Raw genomic sequence first — 18,574 nt, 5'->3', positions numbered from 1 at the left:
TATTTTAAACACTCTATTATTCTATGTTCATACACTAATTATAAAAAAATAAAATTTACTTTGTCCATTGTTTAAAATTCTAAAAATAACCTTACTTAAATTACTTAATTTTATTTCCTTAAAATACCAATAAAATTATTTAGCACACTAATTTTAACAAATTTAACATATGCTTACAAAAATAAAATTAAGTCATAAATAATTTTAATTATTAATTATTTTTATTTATGTTCAAAATTAAATTTTACACCCAAAATAACTTGTAATGAGGAAGCAATAATTAAAATATTCTATAAAGACTTGGAAAAGAAAAAAAGGAGACAAAGAGACGAAGAAGACGACGAAGGGCCAAAGCCGCCCCGCGCCCGGCCGGGAGCCCGGCAAAGAAAAGAGAGAAGAAAAGCACTTTTGTTTGCTTTTATTTTTTGAAACAAAAAAGTATCACACATCTTTTGTAATTAATTTTCTCATTTTTCATCAAAATATTTATCAAAGATGTTGGAAATAAAAATTTTACGGTTTAAGGTATGAAAGTTGTAAATTAAATAATGAGTGTGTTACATGAGTGTTTAAAGTAATTATACAATATTGATTTATGATAAGTTATCCTTAATAGTCATTCACTAGTAAGGATGACAATGAGGCAGATATGGGTTGGATCTATTCTGCTCTAGATCCAGATCCATAATAAAAATTAAGATCCGTATATATTCCAGATCCGTCATGAATCTATATTTTTCGCTCCATATCCAGATCCAAAAAAGAAATAAATATATATATCTGCTCCAAATCCGAAAAAAAATTAAAATCCAAATATATTCTAGATCCGTCATAAATTCTAAAACTCAGCAATAAAAAAGTAATAATTTTTTAGAATGAAAATTGAAGGCTAAAATGTTTTGATAACAAATAAATTATATAATTTATCTCAAAATATAATAAATATTGTAGTTTATACTTTTACACCAAAATAACAAATAAGAAAGATAATAAAATATTCTTCAAAAGTAATTGCAGAAGTAAGATCAATCTAATAGTCTATTGTCTCCTTCATCATTCTAATATCCACACACACCCATCCTTATTCTTACAACATTAGATAATGACATATAAATTAAATATGATTTATATTAAGTGTTTTATTATTTTTATTATGGTCATATTTGACTAAATATATGAATAACTATATTCCTTAAAAATTATTTGGCCAATATAGTAAAATAAATTACCAAGTTGTATTACTTGACTTGCAATTTGAATATTGCATGTACATGCTTTGGGGCTGGCTGACCTTTAAATTTACAAAACTAACCTTTAAGTTTTAAGAATTTAAATGTATGGTAAATACCACTAATATGCTATGAATAAAATTTATTATTATTATAATTCTACAATTGTTAAGAGACTTTTAAAATAAAATAAAATTAAAAGATAGGTGGATATAAATATGGATTTAGATATTAGGATAGATCCAGACCTGCTCCAGATCCGTCTTAGATCCACACATCAATATCCAAATCCGATCCAAATTTATTTTAAACCAATCCAAATCCGATTTGATTGGATTTGGATCACGTAGATCTTAGATCAGATCCAATTCATTGTCATCCTTATTCACTAGATGAATATTTTTGTAATACATTTTTTTTTTAATTAGAGTGATCATAATAATTTTTAGAGTACAAATAATTCCACCATTTAATAATATAACTAATACATACATATATAATAGTTGCATGAAGACCAAATTTAAGTTTTATTCCCTTTACCTCTTTTAAGATTTGAGCATGGCAATGTGAAAGCAAACGGGAACTGCAAATTGGGATTTGATAGGCCCGATAAAAGTTCAAACTCGATCCATAAATGGATATCAATTAAACAATTTGATTATTTAATTATAGGATGGTGATGTTTAACCCTCCAATTTCTCTTATTGGCCACTATGTTTCAATTAATCTCACTTATTTATACAATTACACTTATTAAATAATAAAACATAATTAAAAAATCGCAATTCTAGAAATCCTAGCCACATTCATCCCCCACTATTACCCCTTCAAGCCACTGCACCATTATCCCTTAGTCATTGGTTGACTAAAACCTTTTTTCATTAGAATTGATTTTAGCGACTTGATATAATAGTATCGAAATTAAAATTTTATCAAATGAAAAGAGGTAAAAGAAAAATTTCAGTATAAAAATCAGGAAATTTATAAACTAATTAGAATGGATGACAAATAATAAAAATGGGCTAGCAATGAAGTTGTTAGAATTGGAACAAATGATAAAAAATGGTGGCTCGTGATGGTGATCATGGTGATGGAAGGTGGGTAAGGTTTTGGAATTGTAAAATAAATGAGGTTGATTAAATAATAGGAATTAATGAGAGAAATTGAGAAGGTCAAATATCACCGCTATTAGTTATTTCAACCATTTAACCCATTAACTTTAATAAACATTTAATAATTTAAAATAAAGTATAATGACTTAGATTTTTTAAAGAGCAAAAGTAGTGTCTTCGGAGACACTGACCATAACGCGAAACAATAGACTTTTTTTTTCCCTTTTTTAATGAGGAAGCAATAGAACTAAATTATAATTAGTTTTCTTTTTTTTGAAAGGTAAAATACAATTAGTTAATTACTACAAAAAATAAAATTAAAAAAGTCAACATCTTCGTCAAACTAATATTAAAGTTGACCCATGTTCATCTACCAGATGTTCTACAATAGTACAATAAGCCAACAAGTGGATTTACTTAAAAGAAAAGGAGAAATTGATATATATTCTCGATAAAATTCATATTATAATAAATGTAAATGATAATCAATTAAAAAGAGTCATATAAGTAAATCACGAAAATGTAATCAGAAATACCTAATTGTAATATATATAATAATAATAATAAATCATATGACTTAATATCTTTCTCTAACTCCAACAAAAAAAAAAGATTTCAGATTAAAATATTTCTATATGCACAGTACAACTCATTAATCTACCAAGACTTGTTCCGAAATTTAATGCTATTAACATTTAGGGTGATAGCTATCTCTACCCATATTCATGGGAGGAGAAATAATTTTGAATTACAGTTAAAATTCGAACTTAGTGACCTCGGGAAATTTACAAAAATAGCCAAAAAAATTAGTCATTTTTCAACTTTAACCCTTCAAACTTTTTTCTATCATAACTAGCCAAACACCCTATTTTTGGACTACATTACCCTCATCATTTTCATCAAATTTACAAAGGCATGCCACTTTCCCTTATTAATTCCAGCACTTCCACCATTTTTTCCTTTTCAACTTAACAAATTTCATCACTCAACAAACTCCATTACTCTCAATAAATTAGCAAATTTCATCAAACAAGTATTACATAATTGAAGATATAATTATCAATTTGAAAGCTTCTTAAGGTTAGTTTATACTCTTACCATAACCTAAACTTTTAATCTATTGATTTTATCATTTGAGTTCGAAATTGATGTGAGTTTTTATTGCAAATGTTGTTATTTTTCATTAACAAAACAATGTGACTTGTTAAAGTAGTTAGTTTGAGTTGAGAAATGAAAATCAATCATTGAAACCCCTGAAAAATCGAGTGAAACAGAAGCCCAGAACAAGTGAGACAGGCACCTGTCTCACATAAATCTACTGGTTTTATGTGAGACAGGCACCTGTCTCACTTGCCTGTCTCACCAAAATATGTGCGACAGGCAAGTGGGATAGGCGTGTGAGACAGGCGCCTGTCTCACTTGTTACCACTGGTTTTATGTGAGACAGGCAAGTGAGACAGGCGCCTGTCTCACTTGTTACCACTGGTTTTATGTGAGACAGGCAAGTGGGACAGGCGCCTGTCTCACTTGTTACCACTGGTTTTATGTGAGACAGGCAAGTGGGACAGGCGCCTGTCTCACATAAATTTGCTGGTTTTATGTGAGACAGGCACCTGTCCCACTGCCTGTCTCACTAAATTTAAGTTATTTTCCGAAAGTAATAACTTCGGCTACATGTGTCCGTTTTAGGCGTATAATATATCATTTCGAAGCTTACGATGAGACGAAGTAAATCAAAAATTGTATACTTCATATCATCCACATAAATGTACTGCATATTCATTTTTACTAGGTTTTGTAGCGTGAAATCTTATCTCGTTTGCTCTCTCCTTTTTTTTTAGGTTTAATGGATTCCGTTGTATTTCAATTATGTTATGACGGTTGGTGGGAGACATTAGCAGATGGCCGTACGGAGTACGTGAATGCGAAGAATACAGCATTTTTAGTTCGGAAAGATTGTACGTTTGAGCAATTTATGGCAAGGGTGTATGAAGTTTTACAGATAAATCCTATTGAATATAGTTTGTCGATGAAGACAACTTTGAGATCTAGTAACACAATGTATCGTGCATGTTCACTACCTATGGATATATTTAATGATGAAATGGTTAATGTTGTGCTGCACATGGCCTCTGATGTGGTCAATTATGGATGCATCCCTATATTTGTCACCACACATCCTCGAGTTCCGGCCGAAAATCCTGAGCCACTTGTGGAAAGTGAAAGTTCGTTTAGAGCAAACGAGTCTGTCCCTGATATTGAGGAAGAGGTGTTACCACAACAAATGTCGTTCCAACAACATTACTCACCAGTCAACGAAAACAATGACACTATTGATGATAATGGCATTACGATAGCGGATGTTGAAGATAATGTGTTACCATTAGGGACATTGTTAGGGCAACATTACTCTCCATTTCAAAATAATGAGTTCCGCAGTTATGATGATCCTGGTTATAACACCAACAACACAGAAGCTGATAATGTGCAAGGCATGAACTCCAATACTGAAGTTGATGATAGGGACACTGGTCATTCCGATATTCCTATCAATAATGAGGATGAGCATCAGTATGATATTCCTGTTAACAATAGAGAGAATCGACCTATTCCTCCGATGGCCCGTTCGAGGAGGAGGACAACAGTTGATCCTCTGGTGAGTCTTGCTCCAGTTTTGCCTTCAAACTTGGTTGCTCCAGACTTAGTTAGAAGCTGTAATTCTGCCGACATTGGTGTGGGAAAGTTGTTCGTTGAGAAGAATGAGTTAATACTGGAATTGCGCAAAGTGGCCTTGCGGGAAAAATTTGATTTCAAGATTGCACGGTCCACAACGACACGCTTTGATGCTCATTGTTCTTCGGAATCATGTAATTGGTGTCTTCGCGCAACAAGAGGTTCGGATGAGCATAATGTTCCTTGGGTAGTGAGAAGAGTTGACAATGTTCATACGTGCTCTAATGAGGTTTTGCCTAGTGGCCTCCGCCAAGTTAGGAGTCGGGTTGTTGGCCATCTTATTGCGGATAAATTTATTCAGGATAAACGGATATACACGCCGAATGACATTAGAACAGACATGCAGCAAGAATACGGGGTCCAGTTAACATATCAGCAAGCATATCGGGCTAAAGAAGTCGGTCTTGAAATAGTACGAGGGAACCCTGCAGAGTCATACAACTTACTTCCCAAATACTCTCACGTTTTGACCAAAGCGAATGAGGGCACAGTGACACACCTCCAGCGGGATGGAGATGATAATTTCTTATACTACTTTGTTGCGCTTGGATCTTCCATTAAGGGCTTCACACAGTACATAAGGCCTGTGATTGCTGTAGATGGCACTCATTTGAAGGGGCTATATCGTGGAAGCATGTTTGTAGCAACATGTTTGGATGGTAATAATCAACTGTATCCGTTAGCTATTGGGGTCATGGATTCAGAAAACAATGATGCTTGGGAATGGTTTATGACGAAGTTACACGGAGTGATTGGCGATAGGCCAGAGTTAGTATTTATCTCTGATCGATGCACTGCCATCAAGCGAGCCGTTTTAAAAGCATTTCACACTGCTAGTCATGGAGTTTGTTTTTACCATGTCAAAGGCAACATTAAGTCTAAATTCAGGATGTCCAAAGCTATTTGGGATCAATTCGAGCCAGCTTTTATTAATGCAGCAAAGGCATATGGACACGAAGAATTTAAAAGACAACTTGAAGGGTTGTGGATGCTCCACTCGGCCGCGGCTGATTACTTAGAGAATAATGTGGGCACGTGTAATTGGGCAAGGTCCGAATTTGAAGGTAGGAGATACAGCATACTTACCACCAACATTGCAGAAAGCGTGAATTCTTTAATGAGGGAACCGCGAAAATTTCCTATTACTCATCTTGTTGATCACTTTAGAAAAACATTACAGCAATGGTTTTATGATAGGAAAATTGTCGCTGAATCGATGAGCACTCGTCTAACGACGTGGGCAGATGAGATAGTCGACGAAAGGAGAATTTTGGCCGAAAGAATGACCGTTCGGCCAGTGTCTCAGCATCGATTTCATGTTTTGGGTGGTGGTATGAAGGAAGGGATAGTTGACATTCATGAAAGAACTTGCTCCTGTAGAGTATTCCAACTCGATCAGCTTGTTTGTGCGCATGCAATTGCTGCTTGTCTGATCGTCCGTGTGGATTACATAAGTCTTTGCTCTGATTATTACTCTAAAGATTCATTGGTCATGGCATATGCAGAACCAGTAGAACCGGTTGGGGACATGACAGATTGGGACATTCCAGAAGAAATCCAGGAAATCAGAGTTAACCCACCGATCGAAGCACCACCACCTGGTCGTCGTCCAGAGTTAAGAATTCCTTCTATCGGTGAGGATGTTAACCGAAGAACTGTGAGATGTGGTCGATGCAACCAACCAGGTCATAACCGCAAGAGATGTAAAAATCCCATTGTGTCAAATCCAAACTGACTGTGTCGTTGTAACTAATTATGAATTATGAACTCTTATTATAATTTATATTACAATTATATGTAATGAGGTATATTATGTTATGTTCATTTGCATAATGAGTACTAAAGTTGATCAATAATTACTTATAGCTAAATATATGAATATATCAAAAGTTTATATCTATTAGAAAAACAATCTACATCCATACATCAAGTCTTAATACAATACAACGACTTACAAGGCAATATCGCCCGTGAATATATCTACAGCAATTTTCTTCCTGAAGTAATGCCCGTGGCTACTATCAAAATCAAGTTTTAGCCCGAACATCAAATACATTGTAAACATCAACATAAATACACCGCAATCACCACTTCCAGGTGATTGTTGGGGCACATCCTTAACGATTCTTACTTTCCAAGGGTCGGCACTCTGCAGCTCAGATCGAAGGTTGTAGAATCCAACATCTTGAAGCCATTGAGGGAAGACGACCTGAAGAGGTTTGAATTTACGCAAATATGTTTTGTCCTCGCGAAAGGTAACCAACGAGTCGTAAATCCGCATCCTCCTCACGCGAAGGTCCGCTCGAGCTAGTACCCAATGATCGCCGCCCAAATTCACAGGGATGAATATCTACATAAATAAATTGGTAAATTAGTATATTTTATACACAATTACCATAAGATTGAGTGACAATTCTTACCATATCGACATCCGTAAACAGTTTGGACATGAGATCTTCCCGCCCATCCATATAGCTGCTCAAGTTGTTGCCATATTGTAATGAATTGACATCACAACTACCATTGTTCCATAATTGCTTTAGGAACACCTATTACACGATGAGTAGAAAATTAATAACATTTCGAGATATTTAAAACATCGAAATTATAATTAATGATTATAAAATTTAAAAACATGCCCAAAAGTATGTATCTGTATGCGTGACGCGTTGTGGTAGTGCATTTGGAAACCGCCGTTGCTTCTTGCTGATCAAGCGGTAATACGTGTGAATATGCTGTGAAGGGATTATACCAAGTTAATTTATATCAATATCCATGCCAGCAGAAATATTATTGTGTATTGTAATGTACTGACCATTAAACACGCTTACCTCGTCACCAAGCCACCCCATCGAAGCATTGCCCATGAGTATTTCAAAGAAATTTCGAGACTGTTGGACAGGCCGATCCACGGAAATGTTGCCGGCAAACCACTGATCAAACTCCTCACATAGTCTTGAGTCTTCTAGTCCCCTAAGCGGATTCATATCCACACTCGATCTTTCATCAATTTCATAGTCCGTAATGTTGAGTGCGGGTAGAGCCCTGACATTCCTAACTCTCTTGAAAGGAGGAATGAAGTAAGGACTGCCAAATATATACGACGGTCGGTACGGACGCCCAAACTTACTAACGCCGGGAGGTGCCTCTGTGAATATCTGTACACTGTCATCACATATGTCCCCATGTAGACTGTACAAGGACATAGGGGTGTGCTCGTCGTCATTACCAGCATCAGTATGCGTACCATAGCCAGCATCAACGTTCGGACCATAGCAATCTGGGGCCTGTTGTTTCGAGGAGATGAACATATTAACATAAGTTCGGGTTTGAAATCATAATAACATAACGAAAACATACGAAACTTGCTCACCGAGGGTGCGGGGCCAAACGGAAAATCACTGTACGCGCCCTTTGAAGCACCCGCGCCAAACGAAGCCATAAACTCCATAACCGCTGCTCTATATTGTTGTGCTTCTCTGCGTTCCGCCATAAGTTCTGACCTCAGTTCGTTAATGGAACTGTGTCCAGTCTGAAGTTCCGACCTCAACTCGTGAATGGAAGACTCTATTTTATCCAGTCGTCCAACGAAATAATCATTGCGGAACTTAGTCCTTGCCTACAATTTACGCAAATAAGAAAGTAATGACAAAATGTCGGATAGGTATATGTGCATTGTAAATGTTCAGGACGACAGAAGTTACCTCTGGCTCATTTCTGTCATCTGAATCATGTGCGGATTCATAATGGTCGTCGGCAGCACCGGCATCCTCAACAGGACTCTGCTCCAGTCCTATTGGGCTCGTGGGGTCAGGATCCACCTCGTTTGGCCTTGTACTGGATGGCGCATTGATTGAAGGCTGGTGCTGCACCAAGTAAAACAGAAAACAATAAATACCTAAAAAACAAACATATAAATGACTTTGCACCCGGTTTTCAATGATACTATAGATGATACCCACATTACGGACCCAACTTGGCAAATATGGCACGTAATCCTCGACACTCTTCCAATAATTTGTGGCTCTCTCCTTTGCATCCGGTTTCAGCGTTTGGAAAATGGTGTCATCCTGTCGTAAAGATTACCAAATTTCCAATTAGTATAACCATATATTATGTAATACTTATATACAGACATACATATAAATGACTTACAAGACGCTCGTTCAGGTATGAATACACTTCGCCGAAGTTAATATTTGAAGAAGCCACAGGCTTCCATCGCACGATCCGAGCACCCTTCCTCTTAATTTTCTCTACCCACTCTAATGGTAGTCCTTCGATCGCTTCAAAAATCCATGCCTTCAACAAGGAAAGATATGAAGTAAAAAAACGTGTCATTAAATATTTATTATAACAAAACTAAGTTATAAAAAAAACTTCTTCACTCACATGCACTGCCGACGTAAAGCCGTAAAAGTTGTATTTCTCAATTCTATGCAATGGATTTTCTGCGCTTGCCTTCTTAAATTTTTTGGCTTTGCCGTTCAATACATTATCAATGCTTTTATAAATTGTTTCCCATGACAAACGACCCCACGGAATACTTCGAAAATGATTTATGTCATCTACCTCATTAAGTAAATTGAAATTGATTTGACAATGATCCTTTCTTCCGTGTAGCACTCTATCAGCAAAGTAAAACATGGCAATTTTTAGCGCATCGGTGTCATTCATAGTCTTGAAGCGTAAGTTCATAAATATTTCCTCGAACTGGCCAAGATTTATATCGCGAATCCTGCCTCCAAAGTACTTATTAAGTAACCTATGATTTGTTTTATGCTTCATCAGGAATACTTTTTCGCCATAGCAAAGTCCCGTTACTAGGCACCACTCTCCAATCGATAGCCGTATCAAATGGTCGCCAACTTGAAACCATAACTCATCTTTGTCATTTCCATCGCCATGTGACACTTGCCGAAGCAATATATTGTGCACAATCACGCCACTGAACGGATAGCTCCGGCACTGTAGGAAATGCCCAAATATATCGTCTTTGAATAGCTTCAACTGTTGCCTTGTTAATTTTTCCCGGATGGCATTAACAACGACATCTAATTTGCACATACTCGTGATACGCCCAGGGAAGTGATCAACATAAGGTATCTTCATCATTCCCGGTTCTTTAATCGGTCCGGGTGGGTTATGCAATGCTAATTTTGATTTGCCCATTTATCTGGTACAATTTAAAAGTATCACACATTAAAAAATTATGAACAAAAGAAAAAAAAATTAAGGCAGCACTGCGCACTGCCTCTTGGTGCGACAGGCTCGCGCGAGGGAAGCCAAGCGCGCGAGCTGCTTGCCTGCACGCAACTCGCGCGCGCTTGGCTTCCCTCGCGCGAGCCTAGCGCAACTCGCTCGCGCGCGAGGTGCGCACGCCGCGCGCATCTCGCGTGCGACGCAGCGCCTGTCGCACGCGAGATGCGCACGTTGCGCCCATCTCGCGCGCGAGGGCGCGGCCGCGCGCGAGCGAGTTGCGCTAGGCTCGCGCGAGGGAAGCCAAGCGCGCGCGAGTTGCGTGCAGGCAAGCAGCTCGCGCGCTTGGCTTCCCTCGCGCGAGCCTGTCGCACCTAGATGCAGCACCTCCTGGTGCGCCCGGCCCCACCTGGCGCACCAAGCGGTGCTGCCTTTTGGCGCGGCAGGCCCGCGCGAGGGAAGCCAAGCGCGCGAGCTGCTTGCCTGCACGCAACTCGCGCGCGCTTGGCTTCCCTCGCGCGCGCCTAGCGCAACTCGCTCGCGCGAGGCCGCGCCCTCGCGCGCGAGATGGGCGCAACGTGCGCATCTCGCGTGCGACGCAGCGCCTGTCGCACATGGGATGCGCGCGGCGTGCGCACCTCGCGCGCGCGAGATGGGCGTGCCGCGCGCATCTCGCGTGCGACATTCCCATCTCGCGCGCGCGAGGTGCGCGTGTCGCGCCCATCTTGCGTGCGACAGGCGCATGTCGCGCGCGAGAGGTGCGAACGCCGCGCGCGAGATGCGCATGTCGCCCGCGAGATGCGTGCGGCATGCGCACCTCGCCCGCGCGACACGCGCCTGCCGCGCGCATCTCGGGTGCGACCTGCCCAGCGCGCGCGCGCGAGGTGCGCGTGTCGCGCCCATCTTGCGTGCGACATGTGCATCTCGCGCGCGGCGTTCGCACCTCGCGCGCGCGACATGCGCCTGTCGCACGCAAGATGGGCGCGACACGCGCACCTCGCGCGCGCGAGATGGGCATGTCGCACGCGAGATGCGCGCGGCACGCCCATCTCGCGCGCGCGAGGTGCGCATGCCGCGCGCATCTCGCGTGCGACATGCGCATCTCGCGCGCGGCGTTCGCACCTCGCGCGCGCGAGATGCGCCTGTCGCACGCGAGATGCGCGCTGCACGCCCATCTCGCGCGCGCGCGGTGCGCACGCCGCGCGCATCTCGCGTGCGACGCAGCGCGAGTTGGCTTCCCCCCTTTCTCTTCTCTTCCCTTTCCCACATGCATCTCACCCACCACCGCCATTAAAACACCACCAACAACAACAACATCCCAAACAACAACAACAACCCAAACAACAACAACATCCCAAACAACAACAGCAACAACAACAACAAGAAAAATGGCAATAACAACTCACCTAGGGTTTTCAATTTTTTTCTTTGATTTTGGAGATCTCCGAAGATTTTGAACGTGATTTAGCTTCTTTCAAGTGCCAACAACTTTCTCCGCTGCCGATGTACGCTGCCGCCGACAATCTATAGAACTTCCGGTGATGAGATTTTGGTGAGAGGGGAAGGAATTTGCTTGAGGGAAACGTGAGAATGAGGAGGGTAATTTCATCCAAAATGTGGTGATTTGGCTAATGTTGAAAGAAAAAAATTTGAAGGGTTAAAGTTGAAAAATGCCTTCTTTTTTTGGCTTGTTTTGTAAATTTCCCAGTGACCTCAACTTTGGCATCTTATCATTTATCTTGAATTCTTGATATCCTCCACGTGTACAGTCTTCTTTTATTTTTTTTTAATTATGCTGATGACAGTGAAAAAAAAAATTATATTTTATTTTCTTGATTCTTTTGACAAAATTTTTAATTTTTCACTTCGGTGCATTTAATACCCCCCACCGGCGCCAAAAAAAATCGTTAGGTGCTTGGATGTCCATTTTCATGAATTTTTTCCGGGTAAAATTTGTCAATTATTTACAAACTTTTGTTTGATTGGAATGCACAATCTTCATAAATACATGCCTTCATGGATATCCAGAATCAAAATTTCTCAATATAACCACATATTTTGATACCTGCATTTTGCTTTAATAATTAGAGTTCTTAATGATCTGTAAATCTATATACAGCCATTTCATCACCTTGCAACTTGCAAAAGGTTTTTCACAAATGGGAAAGTACACACACAACACTTTAACCATTATTCCACTAAGAAGTAAATCATCTTGCAATGAACAATGCAAAATTATATGCATCAACTACATCCATCTTCTCCTACTGCCAGTTTTTCAATGCCAACCCCAAGCCAGATTAGCCTAACCTTATATAGAACAATGATGATTAAACTCAAAACCGGAGCTTTAGGTTCTCCGCAAAATGGAAAGGACAAGTTATGTCATCCTGACGGGTACTTAATCTCCATATCATACAGCCTAACTATAAAAAATTCCTGGAAATGTCAGAATAATATTTCCTAAACGAGACACAACCCCTAATCCAGCTTATCACATCATCTTCTTGAGCAGCAACACCGATACTATAGAGTGTTACCCAATGCAGATTTGGGTGAAAAAGCTGTTGCTTCAGATCTTGCTCGTTTCACCGGTTTGTGACCAGATTCATCATCGTCTGGGTCAACTTCTTCACCAGTCTTGGTTTCTGGTGCCTTCTGCTTCTGGTTTAAGCTTGCAGAACTATCTTCCGGTGCAGAGATTACATGACTGGTGTCTGCTCCTGTTTTGGCAACATCCAGTTCTGTGGCCATTGATGTTTCATTTGGAGAAGAATGTTGCTTTGACTCGAACAAAGGCGCAGAGGGATTTTCGAGGCTGGATGAAGAGGCCTTGGACTTTTCGTTCTCCATCTGTTTTCGTTGCTCAAACATCATCTGAAGATGTCTTCCCTGTTCTTCTATACGCAACTGCAAATTTCTCTGAATCTGCGGAAAGTATTATTGCCAAAGTGCTAATATAAGAAACTTTTGGTGAACATGTAAAGAAATGCAATATTGTGTGGTTTAGAGAATCTTTTTAAGCCGAACTTTGAAAGGAAAAAGGGTCTAGAAAGAAGTTAAAATTTTTTTTGAAACTTCAGGCAGTACTATAAATCATCTACTCGCCTCCCTTGAAATAAATTCTTGCATCATCTATTCACTGTTTCAGGAACTTCATCACTGTCAACTGCTATCTTAGAGCTTTATCCTCACCAATTTCGCAGTCAAGTTTTCATTTGGCAATAATGATCTTCCTCAACTTAATGAGCTCTTTATTACAATGTTGAAAGGCAGCCAGGTTCATTCTCTGAACCACTCAACACAAACTCTCTCAGAACATTTTAAAATTACGGGTTCCCCAAGCATCATTCTTCTAGAGCTTAACTAAATTACATTTGATCTCTTCATTATATTTGACCTCCTCAATTTGATTGCTGAAATTTAAGTATATGAGAAAGCATACATGTCTTTATATATCTTGAATTATGTTCCTAGTACTTCAGTGTACTTCTGAAGGTCAGAGTAATCGACACTCATACAATATTGTACCTCAAGTTGTTCATGAAGTCGCTTTTGAACTTCCATCTGCAATCGCAATGCTTCAGTGATGCTCATAGTCCTGGTATCAAAATCAGATATAAATGGTTTGAATTTCAAAAATGAGCCAAACTGTGCATGATTAGATTGAGAGCAATATAGAAACTAGAAAGATAATTCTAGCGCTAAAAGTCTTAAGCTGGTACCTCCGATAAAATCAATGTTTTCATCAATGCACATGTTTTTTAAAATTGATAGATCATGAAAATTGGAAGTTAAAGTGTGATTTTATGCAAACAGTAATGATCGCCATGTTTTCTTCTAAAGTAACAATAATATTTTTATTTAGGATAACTTTTGAATGGAATTGACAAGGGCCACTAAGGTCAAGCATTTAGGAAGCTGCAAAGATACAACAGATGTCCTCAAGAAACAGGACCCTGCATCGAGCAGAACCAAAAAGTCAAGCCGAGGGTAAAAATGGAATGAGAGTTACATAAATCAAAGGAATGTTTCAACTTCTCAAAAAAGATACAAAAAACAGGTTCCACCAGTTCCAGAACCACCATGCTAATCAACGACAATAATAACAGATAAAGATAGATATTCGAAGGAAATGACTAAGTTTAAGCTCAGAAGAAAGTGATGACAAAGATAAAGCAGTTCAGGATTCACGGTCTCCTAATTAACAACGTTCTCATCTCTACTTGACTGCAAGAGTTTGTTACTAGGTTAGGCATGTCAAAAACCTAAACGCACCAGAACAAGAATCTTGTCTGACAGGCAGAAAGGTTGACTTGGAAAAATTCATTTTACAAGAATTCCACATCAGCTGTTCAATGTGCAGGCTGTTACAATGCAAAATCTAGCTACAAGCTCATTAACACTGATCACCAAACTTTATAATAACAGTGTCTAAATACTGCATGAACTCCTAATAAAGGATGCTAATTTCGAAAGAAATATACAAACAAAATGTTCTAATCATAAAAATCCATTGCATGGGAAATTAGGTTGACTTCATACTGAAATTCCAGGTAGAGAATTTGCTTACGTTTTCGTGTCCAGAGATTTCATATCTTCGGTAGGATTCGATTTTTTCTCTGATGTTCCTGCAAAAAGAATCATGATTTTCACCCACTATCATTTTACCAAATATCATCATTAACCGAAAATCAAATAAAAGTATGGTCAGGGAAAAGAAAAGTAGAGGCAATAACTCATACCTTCTGAAGACTCTGGTCTGTGTCTAGCTGTTCTATATTTCTGAAATTCAAGTGACAATTTTAACTAAACAACCCTGATTGAGTTCATTAAATGAACAACATATAAGACAAAAACAGACCTGGAGGTGGCTTTTAACATGATAAATGGTCAGATTTTCAACATTCATGAGCTTTAAGACACCTTTTGGAGTAGCTCCTGTAAATTAATGTGGTGGGTCAACATGAGAGGAAGCTAAATAATTTCAAAGAAGAAAAGGTTATTGTCACTCAAAGAGCTACACACGTTCACCGCCACCCAGCCGATTGACAGCCTCCACAAATGCCTCATGAAGTTCTGGAGTCCAACGCATTCTGGATTTGTTTGCTGGTGTCATGGACAATGGATTAGCAACAGCATGAAATTCTTCATTTGACACAGGCTGATGTTGTTGACCTTGGGGGTGAACTTGAGGGTGAACTTGAGGGTGTTGTGTTGGGATATCCGTAGATGGTTTCAGCACCTGGTACATTGTCTAGAATGATAAAAAACAGAAAGAAGCCAGAAACCAACCAGTAGATGAATAAAACAATTTCCTTAATCTAATTTATTGGGGACAAAAGGCAACACATACTGCACTTAACATCAAATCAAACACATGAACATGTACTAGCCAAGTATCATGTTAAATGGAAAAGAGCAATAACATTCACTATTAATAATAATTATTGTTAATTAAACAGGTTCCATTAAGATCATGGATATTATGCTCATGCCATTGATCATCAACCTTTGGCATCCAGTAGATCTTTCAACAATAAAACGCAATAGCTAAAAGTAGTCCTAGGAATTCTAATTATGAGAATTGTATACATTGAACATGTATGCTGCACTTTAAGCATCATATACCAGGAGACAACTGATATGTCAGTTCCCTTGTTTCACATTAAAAAAATGCAAGTTCACAAGTAGTTGCCATGCTGAGCATAAAACAAACCTTATGTTCAATTGAGGAACAAACCTTTTGTCTGGCATCTGTGACATTAACATCAGCAAGAACCTCAGACCAATTTGGTTCTGGACCATCTTCAACAGAGATGAGCTGATCTGCCCACCACTCAATTCTCTTAGCACGATCATCAGATGCGATATCACCAGTATTACTTTCCAGCAGACCAGTCTGTCCGGGGTCATTTTCAGGAAAATCAAGAAAATCCTGAAGTGGATCTATACACCAGGAATTATCCTTATTTTCCTCAGGGTGATTAATCAAAGGTGTAGGTTGTCCTTCTGATGGAGAGAAATGGGTCGACCGCAATCTTGCTTCATCTCTTAATGATTGAGAAATGAAAGGAGAATTTTGGGAGTACCTTCCATGTGGCGAGACAGAAGAAAAATGCATATTGTCTGGGAATCGGGATGACGATGCAGAAATCTGTTGTGGGTTGGACATCGGCTCCCTCTCTGCTGAAACCTGAAACGAATTGGACAATTTGGAATAGTTTTCTTCAAGAGATGTCGAAAGAACTGGAAATGATGAGGAAATAGCTACAGAAACTCTCCCAAACAACTCGGCTGCTTTCTACCTGATCCCTGATCCCTGGATAAATGAATTAGGGAAGATGCTCAATATCATTATCGTCATAAATTAAAAGTCGCAACCATCAGCAGCAACTCAAGTTTCCTAGGAACTTATACTTTGATGCAAATACAATTGTCAACTGGATATTCTTAAGAACATGTAACTGAATTTAAAAGGTCACTGTGAATGCGACTATAGCACCTGTGAGAAAAGAAAAAGCGAGAATGAAGAGGCCATGAACAAATATAGAATGACCAAAATGGTGAAAATAACTATGTTCAAAGAAGTTACTTTAATAAAGTTTAAATGGGCAAATTCTAACAAAAATAATACAACATAAATTAGACATAGTTGCATTGAATCAATCCCAATCCACAATCCAGTGTCCCAACACAACAAATTATGATGGTTATATCAAAATCAACAAATCACAAGCCAATGATTAATAAAAGTTTCAAATTAGAAGCTCAATTCTTCACTAAAAAATATCCACACTCAAAAAGATACAGAAATTGAGTAAACATCAAGCTCATATAATCTACAAAGAAGGATATATACAAATTTGACCATAATCACAACAGATAAATCAATAAAGTACTCAAACAAACTGGGAAACAAAGCAAAAAAAGAAAAAAAGAAAAAAGAAGAACAGTTTATAATTAGCTGAAACAACACCGAAAGCACACTAGAATTAAACGAATAAGCGAAAAAAAAAAAACTGGGTATTGCAAAAGATATAAAGTTTCTGACTTTATAATCACTTCATAAAAATTAAGGGCAGGTATTCAAAAGGGTATCAAGGAATCTTACTGTAACTGACGTTAGAATCGAGAGATTGAATTGTGAGAAGCAAATGATTGGATAGAATTTTAGAAGCCACCCAACCGCGCGTACGCAAGCTATCAAAAAGATGATGAAAAAATTCTTTCCTGATTATGGCTTTTCCATTTTTCTGTCCTCTTGATTTTAACAACGAGGTCACAAAGAAGAATACGTATTCGATTTTGGCTTCATTTGCCGCTAACTGTCCATTAATTATTAAGCAACCTTAACGTGCATGTTATGTTTTGTGATGACGTGATCACAGCCGTGGGATTTGAGTTGAATTTCGATGGTGAGTTTTCTGAGCGGTGGTGATTCGAGGAATGGACTTGGTTAGTTTGTGTGGGGGTGGGGGTGACAGAGCATGGCTGCTACGGTAAGCAAGTGGGGCCCAGTACAGTTGGTTCTTTGTTGTGGTACTTTTTATGTTATTTTGTTGCAAGCTCCACTTGGGTTTTGTCTGGATTTGGTCACATTCTTTTTGAGAGAGGCAAGTTTAAGTGAGCAGAAGCTGTAGTTGCCAAAAGTGTTCATGTACCTTCAAAGTGATTTCAATTCAGGGTTTGACTATGGGGAATTAGTTACATCGTACATTCATTATGTTTCTTTTTTTAATTATTATAAATAATAATTTTTCTTTTTCTGTTATTAGTAATATATTGTTAGGGTATTATCATTTTTCTATTAAAGGTATTCTGACACATCATGTCAGTATCACAGTTTGGTAAAACCATCAATTTACCGCCAAACGTTTAAACTGTTAGCATTTTTCCACAATTCCGTTAAAACTCAGTTAATATGTAATGAAAATTTCATAAAAAATTAATTTTACCCCTGGAGCGTAAAAGACCATGTAATTAACCTTTTATGAATTTTGTAATTAAATCATCATTTGTTGTTCTTCCTTCTTAAAGGGCAAAAATTATCATTTATGAATTTTGTAAAATTGACCGTGTGGTGCTAGGTACTTTATAAATTGATTTAAATTATTTAATTTTTAAAGGGTAAATTTATTTATTTAATTTTTTGTGTAAAATTATTATCATCATATCAAAAATTAATATTTTAATCTTAAATCACATAAAACTCAACTTGTTGCTGAGATAAAGCAAAAGCTCAATTTTATAAGCTCAAGGTTAATTACATGGTCTTTTACGCTCCATGGGTAAAATTGA

At 38.3% G+C, this 18,574-nt stretch overlaps 3 protein-coding genes across 11 annotated transcripts; 1 reads left to right on the top strand and 2 right to left on the bottom strand.

The window, feature by feature from the left end:
* The first annotated feature begins 3,286 nt into the window (after nt 1-3,286).
* LOC127899065 (uncharacterized) lies at nt 3,287-6,918 on the top strand. The gene is made up of 2 exons (XM_052431795.1): nt 3,287-3,421; nt 4,183-6,918. Exon 2 carries the CDS (start codon nt 4,188-4,190, stop codon nt 6,807-6,809), a length of 2,622 nt encoding a protein of 873 aa, XP_052287755.1. The 5' UTR covers nt 3,287-3,421; nt 4,183-4,187; the 3' UTR covers nt 6,810-6,918.
* A 58-nt stretch (nt 6,919-6,976) lies between these two features.
* LOC127899066 (uncharacterized) lies at nt 6,977-11,932 on the bottom strand. Its single transcript, XM_052431796.1, has 10 exons — nt 11,680-11,932; nt 9,467-10,250; nt 9,230-9,376; nt 9,037-9,144; nt 8,779-8,940; nt 8,448-8,693; nt 7,906-8,361; nt 7,714-7,809; nt 7,495-7,623; nt 6,977-7,424 (listed from the first exon to the last, which is right to left on the bottom strand). Exons 2-10 carry the CDS (start codon nt 10,244-10,246, stop codon nt 7,026-7,028), a joined length of 2,523 nt encoding a protein of 840 aa, XP_052287756.1. The 5' UTR covers nt 10,247-10,250; nt 11,680-11,932; the 3' UTR covers nt 6,977-7,025.
* A 509-nt stretch (nt 11,933-12,441) lies between these two features.
* On the bottom strand, nt 12,442-17,615 carry LOC102622820 (protein PHR1-LIKE 1). Of its 9 annotated transcripts, none has more exons than XM_052432021.1 (10): nt 17,398-17,615; nt 16,582-16,778; nt 16,366-16,469; nt 16,017-16,285; nt 15,302-15,530; nt 15,138-15,214; nt 15,019-15,058; nt 14,847-14,904; nt 13,805-13,874; nt 12,442-13,201 (listed from the first exon to the last, which is right to left on the bottom strand). In XM_052432021.1, the coding sequence occupies exons 2-10, from the start codon at nt 16,638-16,640 to the stop codon at nt 12,800-12,802; spliced, it is 1,308 nt and encodes a 435-aa protein (XP_052287981.1). In that variant the 5' UTR covers nt 16,641-16,778; nt 17,398-17,615; the 3' UTR covers nt 12,442-12,799. The 9 variants fall into 9 exon arrangements, with proteins under 9 accessions (XP_052287981.1, XP_024952053.2, XP_015383420.2 ...); XM_025096285.2 differs by having other exon boundaries at nt 16,017-16,469; nt 16,582-16,595; nt 16,692-16,778; nt 17,388-17,611; XM_015527934.3 differs by having other exon boundaries at nt 16,017-16,469; nt 16,582-16,595; nt 16,692-16,778; nt 17,398-17,611.
* Between the last annotated feature and the right edge of the window lie 959 nt (nt 17,616-18,574).

The sequence above is a fragment of the Citrus sinensis genome, chromosome 8 (genome assembly GCF_022201045.2).
Source record: "Citrus sinensis cultivar Valencia sweet orange chromosome 8, DVS_A1.0, whole genome shotgun sequence".
NCBI classification, from domain to species: domain Eukaryota; kingdom Viridiplantae; phylum Streptophyta; class Magnoliopsida; order Sapindales; family Rutaceae; genus Citrus; species Citrus sinensis.
The sequence above is the reverse complement of the archived record's forward strand: the minus strand, read 5'-3'. Positions and strand labels throughout refer to the sequence as shown.

What these genes read in the sequence shown, in the direction of transcription:
- LOC127899065 (XM_052431795.1), top strand. Translation starts at nt 4,188, where the DNA reads ATGGATTCCGTTGTATTTCAATTATGTTATGACGGTTGGTGGGAGACA.
- LOC127899066 (XM_052431796.1), bottom strand. Translation starts at nt 10,246, where the DNA reads ATGGGCAAATCAAAATTAGCATTGCATAACCCACCCGGACCGATTAAA. An exon ending in CGTTTGGCCCCGCACCCTCG is followed by an intron (nt 8,362 to 8,447) that starts GTGAGCAAGTTT and finishes TCGAAACAACAG; the next exon opens with GCCCCAGATTGCTATGGTCC. An exon ending in TGTTTACGGATGTCGATATG is followed by an intron (nt 7,425 to 7,494) that starts GTAAGAATTGTC and finishes TTATTTATGTAG; the next exon opens with ATATTCATCCCTGTGAATTT.
- LOC102622820 (XM_052432021.1), bottom strand. Translation starts at nt 16,640, where the DNA reads ATGACGATAATGATATTGAGCATCTTCCCTAATTCATTTATCCAGGGA. An exon ending in AAATCTCTGGACACGAAAAC is followed by an intron (nt 13,875 to 14,846) that starts GTAAGCAAATTC and finishes TTTTGATACCAG; the next exon opens with GACTATGAGCATCACTGAAG. An exon ending in GACTTCATGAACAACTTGAG is followed by an intron (nt 13,202 to 13,804) that starts GTACAATATTGT and finishes TACTTTCCGCAG; the next exon opens with ATTCAGAGAAATTTGCAGTT.